The 13,260-nt window shown below is 36.5% G+C and overlaps 1 protein-coding gene across 2 annotated transcripts in view; it reads right to left on the bottom strand.

Annotated features, from left to right (window-relative positions):
* Window positions 1–324: 324 nt before the first annotated feature.
* The window catches only part of LOC126177614 (AP-1 complex subunit sigma-2), a 74,633-nt gene continuing 61,697 nt past the window's right edge, over window positions 325–13,260 (bottom strand). For both annotated transcript variants that reach the window (XM_049924470.1, XM_049924468.1), the window contains exon 5: window positions 325–3,335. In XM_049924470.1, the coding sequence (XP_049780427.1) occupies window positions 3,291–3,335 (45 nt within the window). In that variant the 3' untranslated portion in view covers window positions 325–3,290. The remainder of the gene's footprint in view (window positions 3,336–13,260) is intronic.

The raw sequence follows: 13,260 nt of genomic DNA, 5'->3' as shown, positions 1-13,260 counted from the left end.
GATGTAGCTCGAAACAGAGCACAGGCTCAAATTTGACAAGAAGGTGAAGGTGTAGGATGTGTCCTCTTCAAAGTGACTACACCATCTTTCACCATATGTGATGCAGGAAAACTCACAGAAAACCTAAATCTGGAAGGCTGGGTGGTGGAATTTAAACCCACCATTCCCAAATGCAATTCCAGCGACTTTACCACGGCATAATCTTCCCTGGTGCCTCAAAGAGAATGTTAAGTCTGCAGACTGCATTTTAAATGTATTGTATAAAAGTCATGCTAAAAAAAGATCATTTAATGTGTGATTAATAAACCATAATCTAATGGTACCAATGAATTAGTTAAGATGAGTTTCCAATCTTTAATCACTCTCTCACATTTCATACAGTAACATATTTAAACACTACATACACACAGCCAATACTGTAATCAACTTGGCTAACAAACATATCCAAAGCTATCTGTTTCATAAAATGTACATGTCTGAACAGTAATCAACGTGCTCCACTAACAGAACACCTCTGCTTTAATTCTACATAACAGGAATAAATAATGATCTCACTTCATATCAATGGCTCTTTTAGTAAAAGTATCTGCAAAAACATATAAAAACAACCACATCTCCATCTAATACACTTACAAAAAACACTCACTTTACATAGTCGCGGGACTGAAAAACTAGACCTCCCAGCAAGAAACTATTATAAAAAAACTACACAAAATTCATAATTGTAACTAAATTTAGAAACAGTCAGAGATTCTAGGCTCTGTGCTATCACAAAGAAAAACAAAACTAAAAAAATCCAGTTACATGATAGCCACACAATAACAACTTCCAAAATTTAACATACATAAATGATGAATTGGGTTAAATTTCTGGCTATACATCATTTGATTTGTGCTAGATAAATTAACAAATTACAATTATAAGTTGTGTGAAAACTGTATCAACCCAGCATGGTCAGCACAAGATTAGAACAACAACATTTGAAGGGTCAATAATTATTACTGCAGTTTATGAAGCAAGGATTAAAACTGGTATCCGGTAGTAAACATTTTTAACAAGAGCAGCATTCTGTGCAAGTATAAAATATGTAGCACTTATACCTGAGCAAAAGCCCTCTACCATATATAATCGTCATGTGTGTAACATTACAGATATAATACCTAACATTGTACAAACAACAGTACACTGGTCAAAACAATCTTCACTGAAGAGTGTCACAAGACCACTGTTCATTGAAAAGAAATTAGTGCAACACATGATTTATGAGAAATAAATGAAACTGATATCTATGTTTGAATGGCATGTGCAAATTCAGCAGGGAACAACATGAAAAAACTTTATGACCTTAGAAGCTAGAGACTCATAGTCACTCAAAGCCTTTAGCAAAGAGCAGACAAACTTAACACCAGGCTTAAGTTATTTAGCCTCAAGTCAAACATTTGTATATTTATGATAAATATATTTTCCTTTATTTTACCTATCCCTCTTTTGTTCCAGGAACTAATTCGGGTTCCAAAACTCAAGATGTATAAACTTTTTCATGCTGCTCTTATCTGCACCACTGTTTTTAATACTTTGTGATACTGAAATGCACATTCAGACACTAACAATTCCTGTAAACACTTGCAAGACAATACAATTTTTTTATCCACATTATAACAAAAACCAACAACACTCTTCTTTTTAGAATTTAGCTGAAATTAATGTTACATAAAAAGTTACAATGAAAGCATCCAACTGTAAAAAGCTCTCTGGTAAATGTAGCTGCGTTATCTGTTTTGTAAACCAATGTAATGTTATAAACATTATGTAAAATCACTAAATGCATATTTCTTTTATAACAAAACTCGTATGTCAAAATATGGGCAGTCCCATTATTGTCTTTCAGAACAAAAAAATTGTATAAGTTTTTAGCAAGCTAAATTCTACAATTTAATATAAGGTAAATAAGTACTCTATCTGCTATGGAATGTTTTTATTGCACCAATTGCTCTCTGTTCAACAAACATTTGCACAGAGAGAAACACAAAAAATGAAGTTCAGCATGAGCTGCTTGTCAAATAACATCATACATACAGCTGGATTCAGCCTGCTCAAGCCATCCCTGAAGGCTAGCCTCTACAGGCTGATTACTGAGTCACCACTTCGCCACTACCACATGGTGCTGTGTTCCATATTGAGTTTACTTGTACCTTCAGTCTACTATTTGTACTGAGGTATGACTCATATTTAGCATGTGCACCAGTCACCTTTCTCTAAAGCAGTACATACTGTATACCCATAAAAAAAACTGTTCATATTTTACAACAGTACTAAGAGGAAGGATAAGTGTTGGGCATTTTGTGTTAGAGATGCACAGGGTTGTAGCAAATGGATGCAAGGCACTGTATGGCACACACAATTGATGAGTAAATCCTACAGTTTGTGTACTAGAATGTAGATGTGATTGGATAGTAGGCCTGACCAAGAATCTTTACAGATATGGTCAGTGTATTGAGCCATGCTGCTCTGGTGCCAGCAAGTTGATCTCAACTCAATAGCAAGTTGACTCAGCCAAGCAGCTACTTTCCCAAATCAGTAAAGATTCTGGGATGGCACAACAAGCTGAATCTAGTGAAATGCACAGCTCTGATCTTCAGGAAGAGAAGAAAAATACTGTATGCAGTTCCCACACCAATTAAGTCAGTAACATTTTATACCCATTAAACACTACTAGTTTGCACAGAACCACATCCATAAAACAAGAAAGTCAAAGCACATTTATAGGGAGACATGGTGAGGAGAGATGGAAGGGGTGGGAGGGGGGAGGTTGAGGGAGGGGGAGGAGGGGGGGGGGGGGAGCTGGAGGACTCCCAATCACCTCTTCCAAAACTGAGAAAATATTAGCACAAGAGTATTCACACAATCATCAAACATTCCACACCCACCATAATACATTTCTGAGTACTTGCAATTTATTACTTATACAGTATTAATACTTCCATATATAAGCGTGACAAACTTTGATTATTAATGACAAGTACATCAAATATAATAATGAAACACTGACACAACAGAAAAAAATGTGGCAAATTCTGCTTTTTGATTAAATATCTTACTAAAATTAAGTACATAAAATACTGAAAGTGTTATCTTTCTATGTTACAAAACTTTCTTTATGAAGTTCTGTTTTACAAAACATCTAATAATACTTTGCTGCATCATTTAGAGAAAGGAAAAGATGTCTTTCTTGGAACATGGATTCAAAAAGTTCATTCCGCAAAGCAGATGGAGATGCAGGTGTTCTTGTTTTAACCAAGTCCATGATCTTCAAAAAAGCCTTGTGGTGTTTCTTCCTACAATGAAGAGAATTTAACAAATAGTGTGATTTCATTCATTCTGTAATTATAGTCAAAATCTGTTATAAAACAAATGACTACATCATGAAACCTAAAAAATTTTCAAATATAGACAGGCCATGATTTTGGCTGACATTTACAAGATGAAAATAAATGTCTGAAGTTCCTCAGTCAGGAATCACAGAAAATGTGGCAACAGCCGGCTGCAGGAAGTCAGCAATATTGTTAATGAATAGGCCTAGATGTTTCTACATATTCAAAATAGGTTATATTTTAAAGGATGCCAAACAAGCCACCTACAAGAAACTTGTCATTAAGAGAATCAATTTTGCTGCTACAAGGACAGGATAAGTCTCTAATAACATGTAGGTTCTACAGTTATTTAATAGCAGAATACTGCTTGTTAAATCAAATGTTCTAATCTTGTGAGCACAGAATCTGTGTATCTCACATCTATTGGCACACTAGAAGAGCATCACTTTTCATGAATAACCTTTCCTTTTTCATAACTGAGAACCTTCATGTGGCAAACACGGTGATATGCTTCAAGAAATGCTCTAAGTGCAAAAGCAGACATCATATTTTTACTTTAATAAAAAGCATTCAACAAGATCCCTCACAGTCAGCTGATACTACAAAATTGCCATACGAGATAGCAACTTACACGTATGACACTGACTAAAGTTTTAGCACCAGGGAGAACATAGTATGCCTCATCTGGACTCATGATAATGAATAAGCAAAAATAGGTGCCATTTTGCAAGGAAGTTAAACACAGTCATTTATGTTAAAAACGTGTGGATGAAATTGACGAAGCTTGTCTTTTGGAATGGTATTGCACCAAGAAAATTAAAGAAATCCAGTATGATATTCCCATACAAGTGAATATCTCCACATTTGAACGTAGATAAATAAAAGTGATAAAAAGAAGTCCTCACTAATGTACTATTTCAATAACTTTGTTTACTGGAGAATGTTTACCCTCTATCTCAATGTCAGCACTTTAACAATTTCATTGCAGAATCTACGTCACATGGAAAAACTTACAAAATATGTGAAGTGCCTCAAACAATACCACTAAATGATATCTGGGAAACATGGAGATCATTTTATACCAAGTCTAAAATAATGTTAGATATTTTTATGGGTCATTAAAGAACAATACGAGTAGCTTGGTATTTTCATCTCCCATTCTTCAATAGTGTACTAATATAGTAATAAATGGAGCTATAAATGTAAGCATGGAAAGAGCCATCAGAAGTGGCACAGAAAACTGTACAAAATTGTAAGAAGCTGAAGAGAGATTTCTTTTTTCCAAAAAACTTTTACCAGGAGATCAGTACCCACTTCAAGAATTTACATGCTTGTTTCATGAAATACACACACACACACACACACACACACACACACACACACACACACACACAATGGGCTGATTTCTAAATACCAGTCTAACACCATAACTTTGTGCCAATTGAAATATTACAGTAACATATAAAACAACAAAAAACATTTATTTAGGAAACTATGGTGGTGTCACATCAACCAGAATAACAGCAGCATTCAGATCTTATATTCCTCACATCACCTTAAGGAAGCAAAAGCTCCTTAAGTAATCTGTCATCAACTTCCAGTGAGAGACTGAACATTTGAAATGTTGTGCAATTCAGTTCTGCTTCAGCACAAAGCACCATACTTATGGAACCAAAAGCACCATACTTATGGAACCATAACGATGCTTAAAGAGAACTTGAGAACCATGACACAAAAGCAACCTTCCGACTTACAGGGAATCAAAAAACTTAAAGAAAAAAACATATTTACCAGAATCAAAATTGGCTTTATGGACTTGATCAGATGTCAGGTGAATGGTATCAACAGCCCAGTTATGTATCTCCAAAACCACAGGCTGCATGAAATGCTTGGATTTGTCAAAACTAAAGCTTATTGTACCTTTTCTCAGAACAACAAATAATACCATAAACCAAACGACACGTGAAACACACAAAGACCCAAGCAACACTGAGAAACAGCTGTGCAGGTGTCCACGATGCTGCGGTGGTGGAGAAACAAGCAACCTTCCCATTTGACACGTGAGGCAGAACTATTGGGCTAAGGAGGCAAAACCATTCTTCGAAAATATACAAAAGCTGTTTTACAACCATCATAGAGCTACTGCAGTGTGTGACAACCAGCATGCAGAGGATCTTGAAAATGAGAGATCATCTGTTGTAGTACAACACGTGCTTGGATTCAGAAAATTTTTCAACATTTCCTGATATAACTGGAGTGTGCACTTCGATATTTACCTTTGATTTTGAAAATCAGACTAAAATTTTGACACATGAAAACTGATATTTCACAAATGGACGTTACGTATGGTACAGCAATGATGCAAATGATGGCTTCGATGTGATACATTGAAATGGTAATGACTCAGAAATGAGTTATCTCAATCCCAGTGTCCACAAGGGTTGCCTGTGTTTCCAGGCTTCGTTTTTTTCAGACATCGCTAGTTTCTGGATGTGCAGCTTTTGAGACATATGACAGGTAAGATAAACATTGGTCGCCAACATCTTGTATCACCAGAGGACAGGTGGGATGCCCACTAAGGTGTGTAACATCCATTACAAGGCTGTGTCCTGCAGCCTCTGTATCTTGTCTGAACCAGTGAAGGCCCACTCATGACTCCTGCACTCCAAAATGTGGCAATACTACTTTAAAGAATTAATCGCAGTTACTACACAACACCACTTTAGAACACTGCTGTTAGGTGTGTTCAGGTTAGATTAGATGTACTTTTTTTTCCAATTCATCCATAGTTTGGAGAGCCTCAAATATGTACATGCCAGAAAAACAGGAATAAACAGAGTCAAATTTAAAAGGCACAAATTAATACCTTATCTCTGAGACTCCAAACTATATTATCCAACACCTAATTATTTTTCATCTATTTCTTTAAGTTTAAGGCCATAATGCATGATGAAACTGACACCCCCCCCCCCCCCACCCTGCCCTGCCACCTAATCACAGTAACACCAGCACCAGCCCCGCCCTGCCCTGCTACCGAATCACAGTAACACCAGCACCAGTATCACCACTACCTACCCTACTTACCCTACAACACCCAATCCATTATCTTCAAGCCCACAAACATATGGCCACCCCAAAATCATAATTCTGTTTTAGCCACTATCAAGGGTACGCTAGTATGTTCTCAATCTGACTTCTGTTACAAATGTTTCACATTTCCTGTCGAAGTTTAAGGACACTACTGACACGAGGCCCAAATAATAATCGATGGTAAGGTAATGTAGTCCATAACATCAAGCCATTAATGATACATGTGATGTGTTAAGCACCAAAATAAAACTTGTAATATGTAATAAAATATTAATATTTTAATAGTTTCAATACAATATGGTGCCATTAATGGAATATATTCAGAATTTCACTCAGTTGTGATTTTTAAGGCTTCTTCCCTTAATGACACGATGACAAATTCTATATATGTTGTGAGATAGCTATTTTAATGAACTGAATTTTTATTCCTTACAGTCTGTTTTCCCTGTTCACAGAAGATAAGAAAGGAAATCAGTTAACCAGCGGCGTAAATAATGGCCTTGCTGTGCAGGAGGGATGGGGGAAAGGGGGAGGTGGTGACCACATGAAGGGGATGCAGAAGTATGATTTATTTCAAAATGTATTCTTACATATAATTTAGCCATGTAAACTCATTTATGAAATGCAAACAGAAGTGTGCCAGCAATTATTTTGTACCTTTCCAGATTTAATGTTAACAAGAATGTTACAGTGTATGGCGGCCAGCACTACATGCAGCGTACAGATTTCACCAGTGCTATTTTTTATTTTTTTTACACAAGCAGTGGCCATTACGTCAGCTAGCACTCAGCAATGTGCCACCTCCTTCACCTCGTATGTCCTTCAATTGGTATTGAAAATGACAGGCCCTCTTGGTAACAATTCCATAACGACAGAAATTATCAATTTTTGACAATGTGATGTAATTGGACACACAATAAATCTGCTCACCAAGCAGCGGCAGGAAAACACACATATAAAAAAGGGTTTTATATATGCAAGCTTTTGGAGCCAGTGGCTCCTTCTTCTGGTCACCTCTCTTCCTTTCCTTTCAACCCTTCTGCCAGATGAAGGAGCCTCTGGCTCTGAAAACTTGCATATGTTAAATCATTTTTTTATACTTGTATTCTCCTGCCGCCACTTGGTGTGTAGTTTTTTATCTATCTATTAATAAATCAATAAGTTCATTTTTTTTTTAATTTTTGTGATGGATGTACTGTTACAAAGCAAGTGAACTGCCAACAGCAAATGATCCTGATATTACAACTGCTTACAACAGGCATCTTCATAATTCAGTTTAATTACTCTTCTTCTATAGTGTACTCGCATTAATCTAAAACTTATTGCAGTTTTTTCTTACATGGGCTGCTCTTAAATGTTTGCATTAAGTTAAAACTACAATATGTAGTAATAGGCAATATTTAAGTAGAGCTAAAATACAGAAAATTGAAAGTCTGCCAAGGTGAAGAAGTTAAAGAGACAATGAACATAAATACAAGCATCCAGTGTTCAGCTACATGCCCAGAACAGATATCTACTAAAATTAGTGACAAAAGTGAAATCAGAGAAACGTCTGAGGATTTAAAAGTTGAAAGTAAAAGTCAGTACTGTCATAAAAACTCAACGAGGGAAGATTCTAACACTTTGTAAGTTCATAGAGGATGTAATACCAGCTTTGAAAACGGACCAACAGTAATATAAACACTGATTCACCAGCAAGACATTGTTCTACTCAAATTCAAAATAATCAGCAAACTGCACATTTTAGCATCGATAAAGGATTATTCCAAGGCAAACTGAATGAAGAGACTAAGCTAAAATTTATAAACAGCATGCCAGGCAAGCCTCAATGCCCTTTCCTTAGAGACATCGAGACCAAAAGATCGTTCAACTGTGATGACTATTATAATTATACTAAAACAGGCTACAAAACTGAACAATTTTATGTGTGCTCTCCCCTACTTTAAACACAGTATACTGTGTAGCATGACGGTTGTTTGGAGGTGAAGAAAATGCAAGGCACAATAGACAAATTAATGACGCAAGGTCTAAGCAAGAAAATAAAAGTACACAAAACTTGCGCTACACATTTAAATCCATCTACTACTTACAGCATTAGGAAACACGACAAAACCATTAATACGCATTTCGATGAAGGACACAACCAAATGAAGGCTATAATTTCTAGAATAATATTTTCTACACATATCTCTCTTGGAGGCAAATCTTTCACGTGAAAGCCCATAAATCCAAGACGATGTGTTACAACTGTTAAATTATGGTGTTTCAGAACGGGTCATCCATAAAATCAAACAGCAGCCATTTTTTCACTGACTGTAGACACAACTCCAGTTGTATCAAGAAAGGACCAACTTAGTGTCATTGTGAGGAGTTTGAAATAAAAGGAATTCCATGCGGTAAGGGGCTTTGATGCTGAGAGTTTTGAAAAAGAAATAATAACTAATTTAGAGAAGAATGACAACATACAAGTGGACAGCTGCAGAGGTCAAAGATACGCCAATGCTGCATCTATGAATGGCGCGCGCACACACACAGGTTCACAGTCAAGAATTGAAGCATTTACTGAGTTTATACATTATTCAACATACAACTTAAATTCGGTACTAAATCATTCAGTCACAAATAAAGTGGATCTGCAACAGTTCAGTCATGAATGAAATGGAACTGCAACATTTATAACAGAAAATACAATGCATTTACGTCTTCTTTGGCGCTTCTGCAGTTCGATACTAACAATTGAGTGAAACTATTGCAACTGACAGAAATGTTACAGTGATTCTGAAGAAATAGTGTTCAATTAGGTGTTCTTTTCAACTTCTTCAAACTGCAAGAAATAATCAAGTCACCTTAAGAAACTATTTTGAAATTGTTGTAGAAAAATCAATAGTTCTAGCGAAGTTTGGAGCATTGTCCAGAGTTGATCTCAAAATATATCCACAAAGTGAAGAAATTTTTTGGTGAGCTTACTGCAAATCATAGAACTGTGGATACACTCTTTTCAAGACACAGTTTTCAATGCTTGTGTTGATATTTCAATTCAACAACGAAACCACTGTGGCTACCCAAACTTAAAAAAAAAAAATAAATAAATAAATCCCTGAGAATTCCAGGTGTGAGGAGGAAGATGGAATCAAGAAGCTCCTGATAAATTAATGGAAATTAATTAATGGTGAGCACGGGGAGGGAGGGCAGCATAACATCATAATTACTTTTCTTTCAGCTCAGCTGAGCTATATAGTAGCCACAAGCAGCAATTTAACTGCAGTTTTTAAATATCAATAATTTATATGGAATGAATACACTTTGAAATAATAAGTATTTTAAAATTTGTCGTTCATAAAACAATAAATTCTGTTTCAATCAAAGGTTGAAACACAGAATTTTCTGAGATTTTATGAAATTTCCCTGATTTATCCAGATAAAATGTAATTCCCGAGAATTCCAGCTTTTCCAGAAGAATCGTCATCCTGCGAAACAAACATTTTATCAGCCATCAGAATGTCAATTACTATTTTTCTTTCTTACATCCTATTTGTGTTTTTAAGTTAGAAAATGAAGATATTCAGAGCAGAAAAATCATTAGGAAGTATGAATCAGATTCTACCATAAATTGTTCATTTGAACTTATTAGCCTAGAAAGACTTATGTCAAAAGAATTTGGAAAGAAAGGAAAAACGGTGTCGATTAAAGACCTCACAAAGTTTTTGTTTGTCGAAAATATTTTTCTTGTAACTAATCTCCATAACAGCACAGCTCTCCAGCTGTACTGGACTCCACAAGTTACTTCTACTACATCAAGAAGATGATTTTCTAAATTGAAATTAATAAAAAATTTTCTTAGAAACTCAATATCTCAGCATCCAAGAAGTTCTAAGCACTGAACATAAGACGTGTGTTCTCTAAACTTGGTAGACATTGTACAAAATTTTTTTGAGTGATAAGCTTATGGGAACTGGAAAGATGTGTGTGCTTCAGCATATAGTTTCACTTCAAAAAACTGAGATGATGATTATTCTACAAGAAGTGTCTGCATCCACAGTTGAAAGGTCAGCATGGAAGATTGCTATGCAAGGAGCCAGGTTCGATTCCTGGCCACACTGGAGATTTTCTCTGCTCGGAGACTGGGTGTTGTATTGTCTTCTTCATTTTATCCTCAATGACAACTCGCTGAGGTGGCATCAATTAAAATGACTTGCACCAGTTACCCAATGAGAGACACATGCACTATATTTTATTTTACATTCCTGCCCCCTACATGGTGTTCATCAACAAGTGAGTTTTATTTCACTTTTAATCTAGATTACGATGTGAGAATGTCTGTTTTCTTATTTGTTCTTTCAAGATTTACTATTACCACAAGGCCCCCAAAAATTATTTGCCAGAAGGGGTGGGGAGGGGGGCGCAAATCCTTTGTGACGTCACTGTGTGTAATATCTCACTGTGACAGGGTAAAGATACATTACAGACTCGATCTTGGAATACTTTAGGAACCATATAAGCATAAGATGGACCCCTGGTCCAGGAGTAGCATCTTAGACTAGTAATCAAAATGTCACTGGTCCTGGGTCTGAACCCTGACACTGCTTAAATTCCGAATAAAAATCATCAGTAATAATGACGCGGACTTCCGACATAGGAAGTCACCCCCATACTGCCAACAGGCTTGTCAAAGACGGCAGATTAACCGACTGAGGTTTAGCACACTCTCTTGCCACTGGGGCGGGAAATTTCTCCTAAAAGGCAGAAAAATCAGCAATGATCAATGGCATGGGATTGCAGAAAACAATGGAGACCACTACATTAAAGACACATAATGTGTATCCACAGTAGATGTGACCCGTAATTGAAAAAAAGTGTCATGATGATCTCTCCACTGTCTAAAGATTCCAGACTAGTCCCACATTCAGATCTCTAGGAGGGGACTGCCAATGGGGAGGTGACCATGAGAACAAGTTTGAATAGTTCTACAAGTTGGGGCCTGGAATGTCAGGAGTTTGAATTGGTAGGGCAGCTATAAAATCTCAAAAGGGAAATGTTAAGGCTCAATCTAGATATGTGAAGTGAAATGGAAAGAAGACGAGGATTTCTGGTCAGGTGAATATAAGGTTCTATTACTAGCAGCAGAAAATGATATAACGGGAGTATGATTTGTTATGAATAGGGAAGGAGGGCAAGAACAAGTTATTGCGAACAGTTCAGTGTTAGTGTTGTTCTCATCAGGGCTGATAGCAAACCAACTCTGACAAAGACAATTCAGGTATACATGCCGACACCATGGGCAGCAGAAGATATAGAGAAAGTAAACGAGGATACTGAATGGGTAATTCAGTACATAAAGGGAGATGAAAATCTAACAGTTATGGAGGATTGGAATGCAGTTTTCGGGGAGGAAGCAGAAGAAGGGGTTATGGGAGAGTATGGGCTTGGTAGTAGGTATGAGAGAGATGAAAGACTAATTGAGTTCTGCAATAATTTTCAACAAGTATTAGCAAATATTCTGTTCAAGAAACACAAGCGGAAGAGCTATACTTGCAAACGGCCGGGAGAACCGAAAGACTTCAGTTAGATAACAGAATGGCCACGCAGAGATTCCAAACTCATATATTAAGACTGTAGGACATACTCAGGAGCAGATATAGACTCAGATTACAATTTAGTAATGATGAAGAGCAGGCTGAATTTTAAGAGATTAGTCAGGAAGAACCAGGATGCAAAGAAGTGGGATACAGAAATGTTAAGGAATGAAGAAATATGGTTGAAGTTACCTGAGGCTATACATGCTGCGATAATGTTCAGTAGGCAGTTGTTCAGTAGGCAGTTCAGTTGAAGAGGAATGGATGTCTCTAAAAAAATGGTATTCATGGAAGTTGGAAAGAAAAACATAGGTACAAGGAAGTTAATTGCAAGGAAACCATGGGTAACAGAAGAAAAACTCCCATTGATCGCCAGAAGAAGGAAGTACAAAAGTGTTAAGGGAAATTCGAGAAAATAGAAATAAAAGTCAATCAGGAATTATATAAATAAGAAGTGCAGGGAAACTAAGGTGAGATGGGTGCATTAAAAATGTAAAAAAGAAATAAGAGCCACACAGCAATCGGTCACAATCCCATTAGTTTTCATTACTCTTGCATACCTAAATAGCCGAAATTTAGATATGCAAGAATAATAAAAAGTAATGGGACTGTGGCTGATTGCTGTGTGCTTCTCCTTCCATATATTCTATGGTTGCTGTGCACAACAGTTCCTCATGAAATCAAAGTTGGTAAATGTGAAGAAACTAACAAAGAAATGACTGTCAGAAGGACTGACTCAGTATACAGAAAAGTCAAACTATCTTCAGTGAAATTAAAAGCAAGAGTGTTAGCACTAAGAGTGCAATGAGAATTCCACTGTTAAATGCAGAGGAGAGAGTGGAAAACTGGAAAGAATACAATGAAGGCCTCTGAGAGGGAGAGCACTTGTCTGATGACAAGGTATTAGAGATAAAGTTAGTGAATTGCTTACAGATGTTGACTCTGAAATTATTGGTGTATCTGAACACTTCTTAAATAAGGAGATAATTCAGAGGCTTTCTTTACCAGGATACAGGTTGGCTGGCAGCTTTTCAAGGAGCTCTTTGCAGTGTGGGGGAGTAGCCATGTTTCTGAAAAATGGAATCCCATTTGAGTCAATTGATGTTTCAAAGCACTGCACTGAAAAGGTGTTTGAATGTTGTGCAGGTGTGGTTAAATTTAATGGAGCTAAACTTCTAACTGTTGTTATTTATAGATCCCCAGACTCTGATTTCACAACATTTTTG

The sequence above is a fragment of the Schistocerca cancellata genome, chromosome 1, assembly GCF_023864275.1.
Source record: "Schistocerca cancellata isolate TAMUIC-IGC-003103 chromosome 1, iqSchCanc2.1, whole genome shotgun sequence".
Lineage (NCBI taxonomy): Eukaryota > Metazoa > Arthropoda > Insecta > Orthoptera > Acrididae > Schistocerca > Schistocerca cancellata.
The sequence above is the reverse complement of the archived record's forward strand: the minus strand, read 5'-3'. Positions and strand labels throughout refer to the sequence as shown.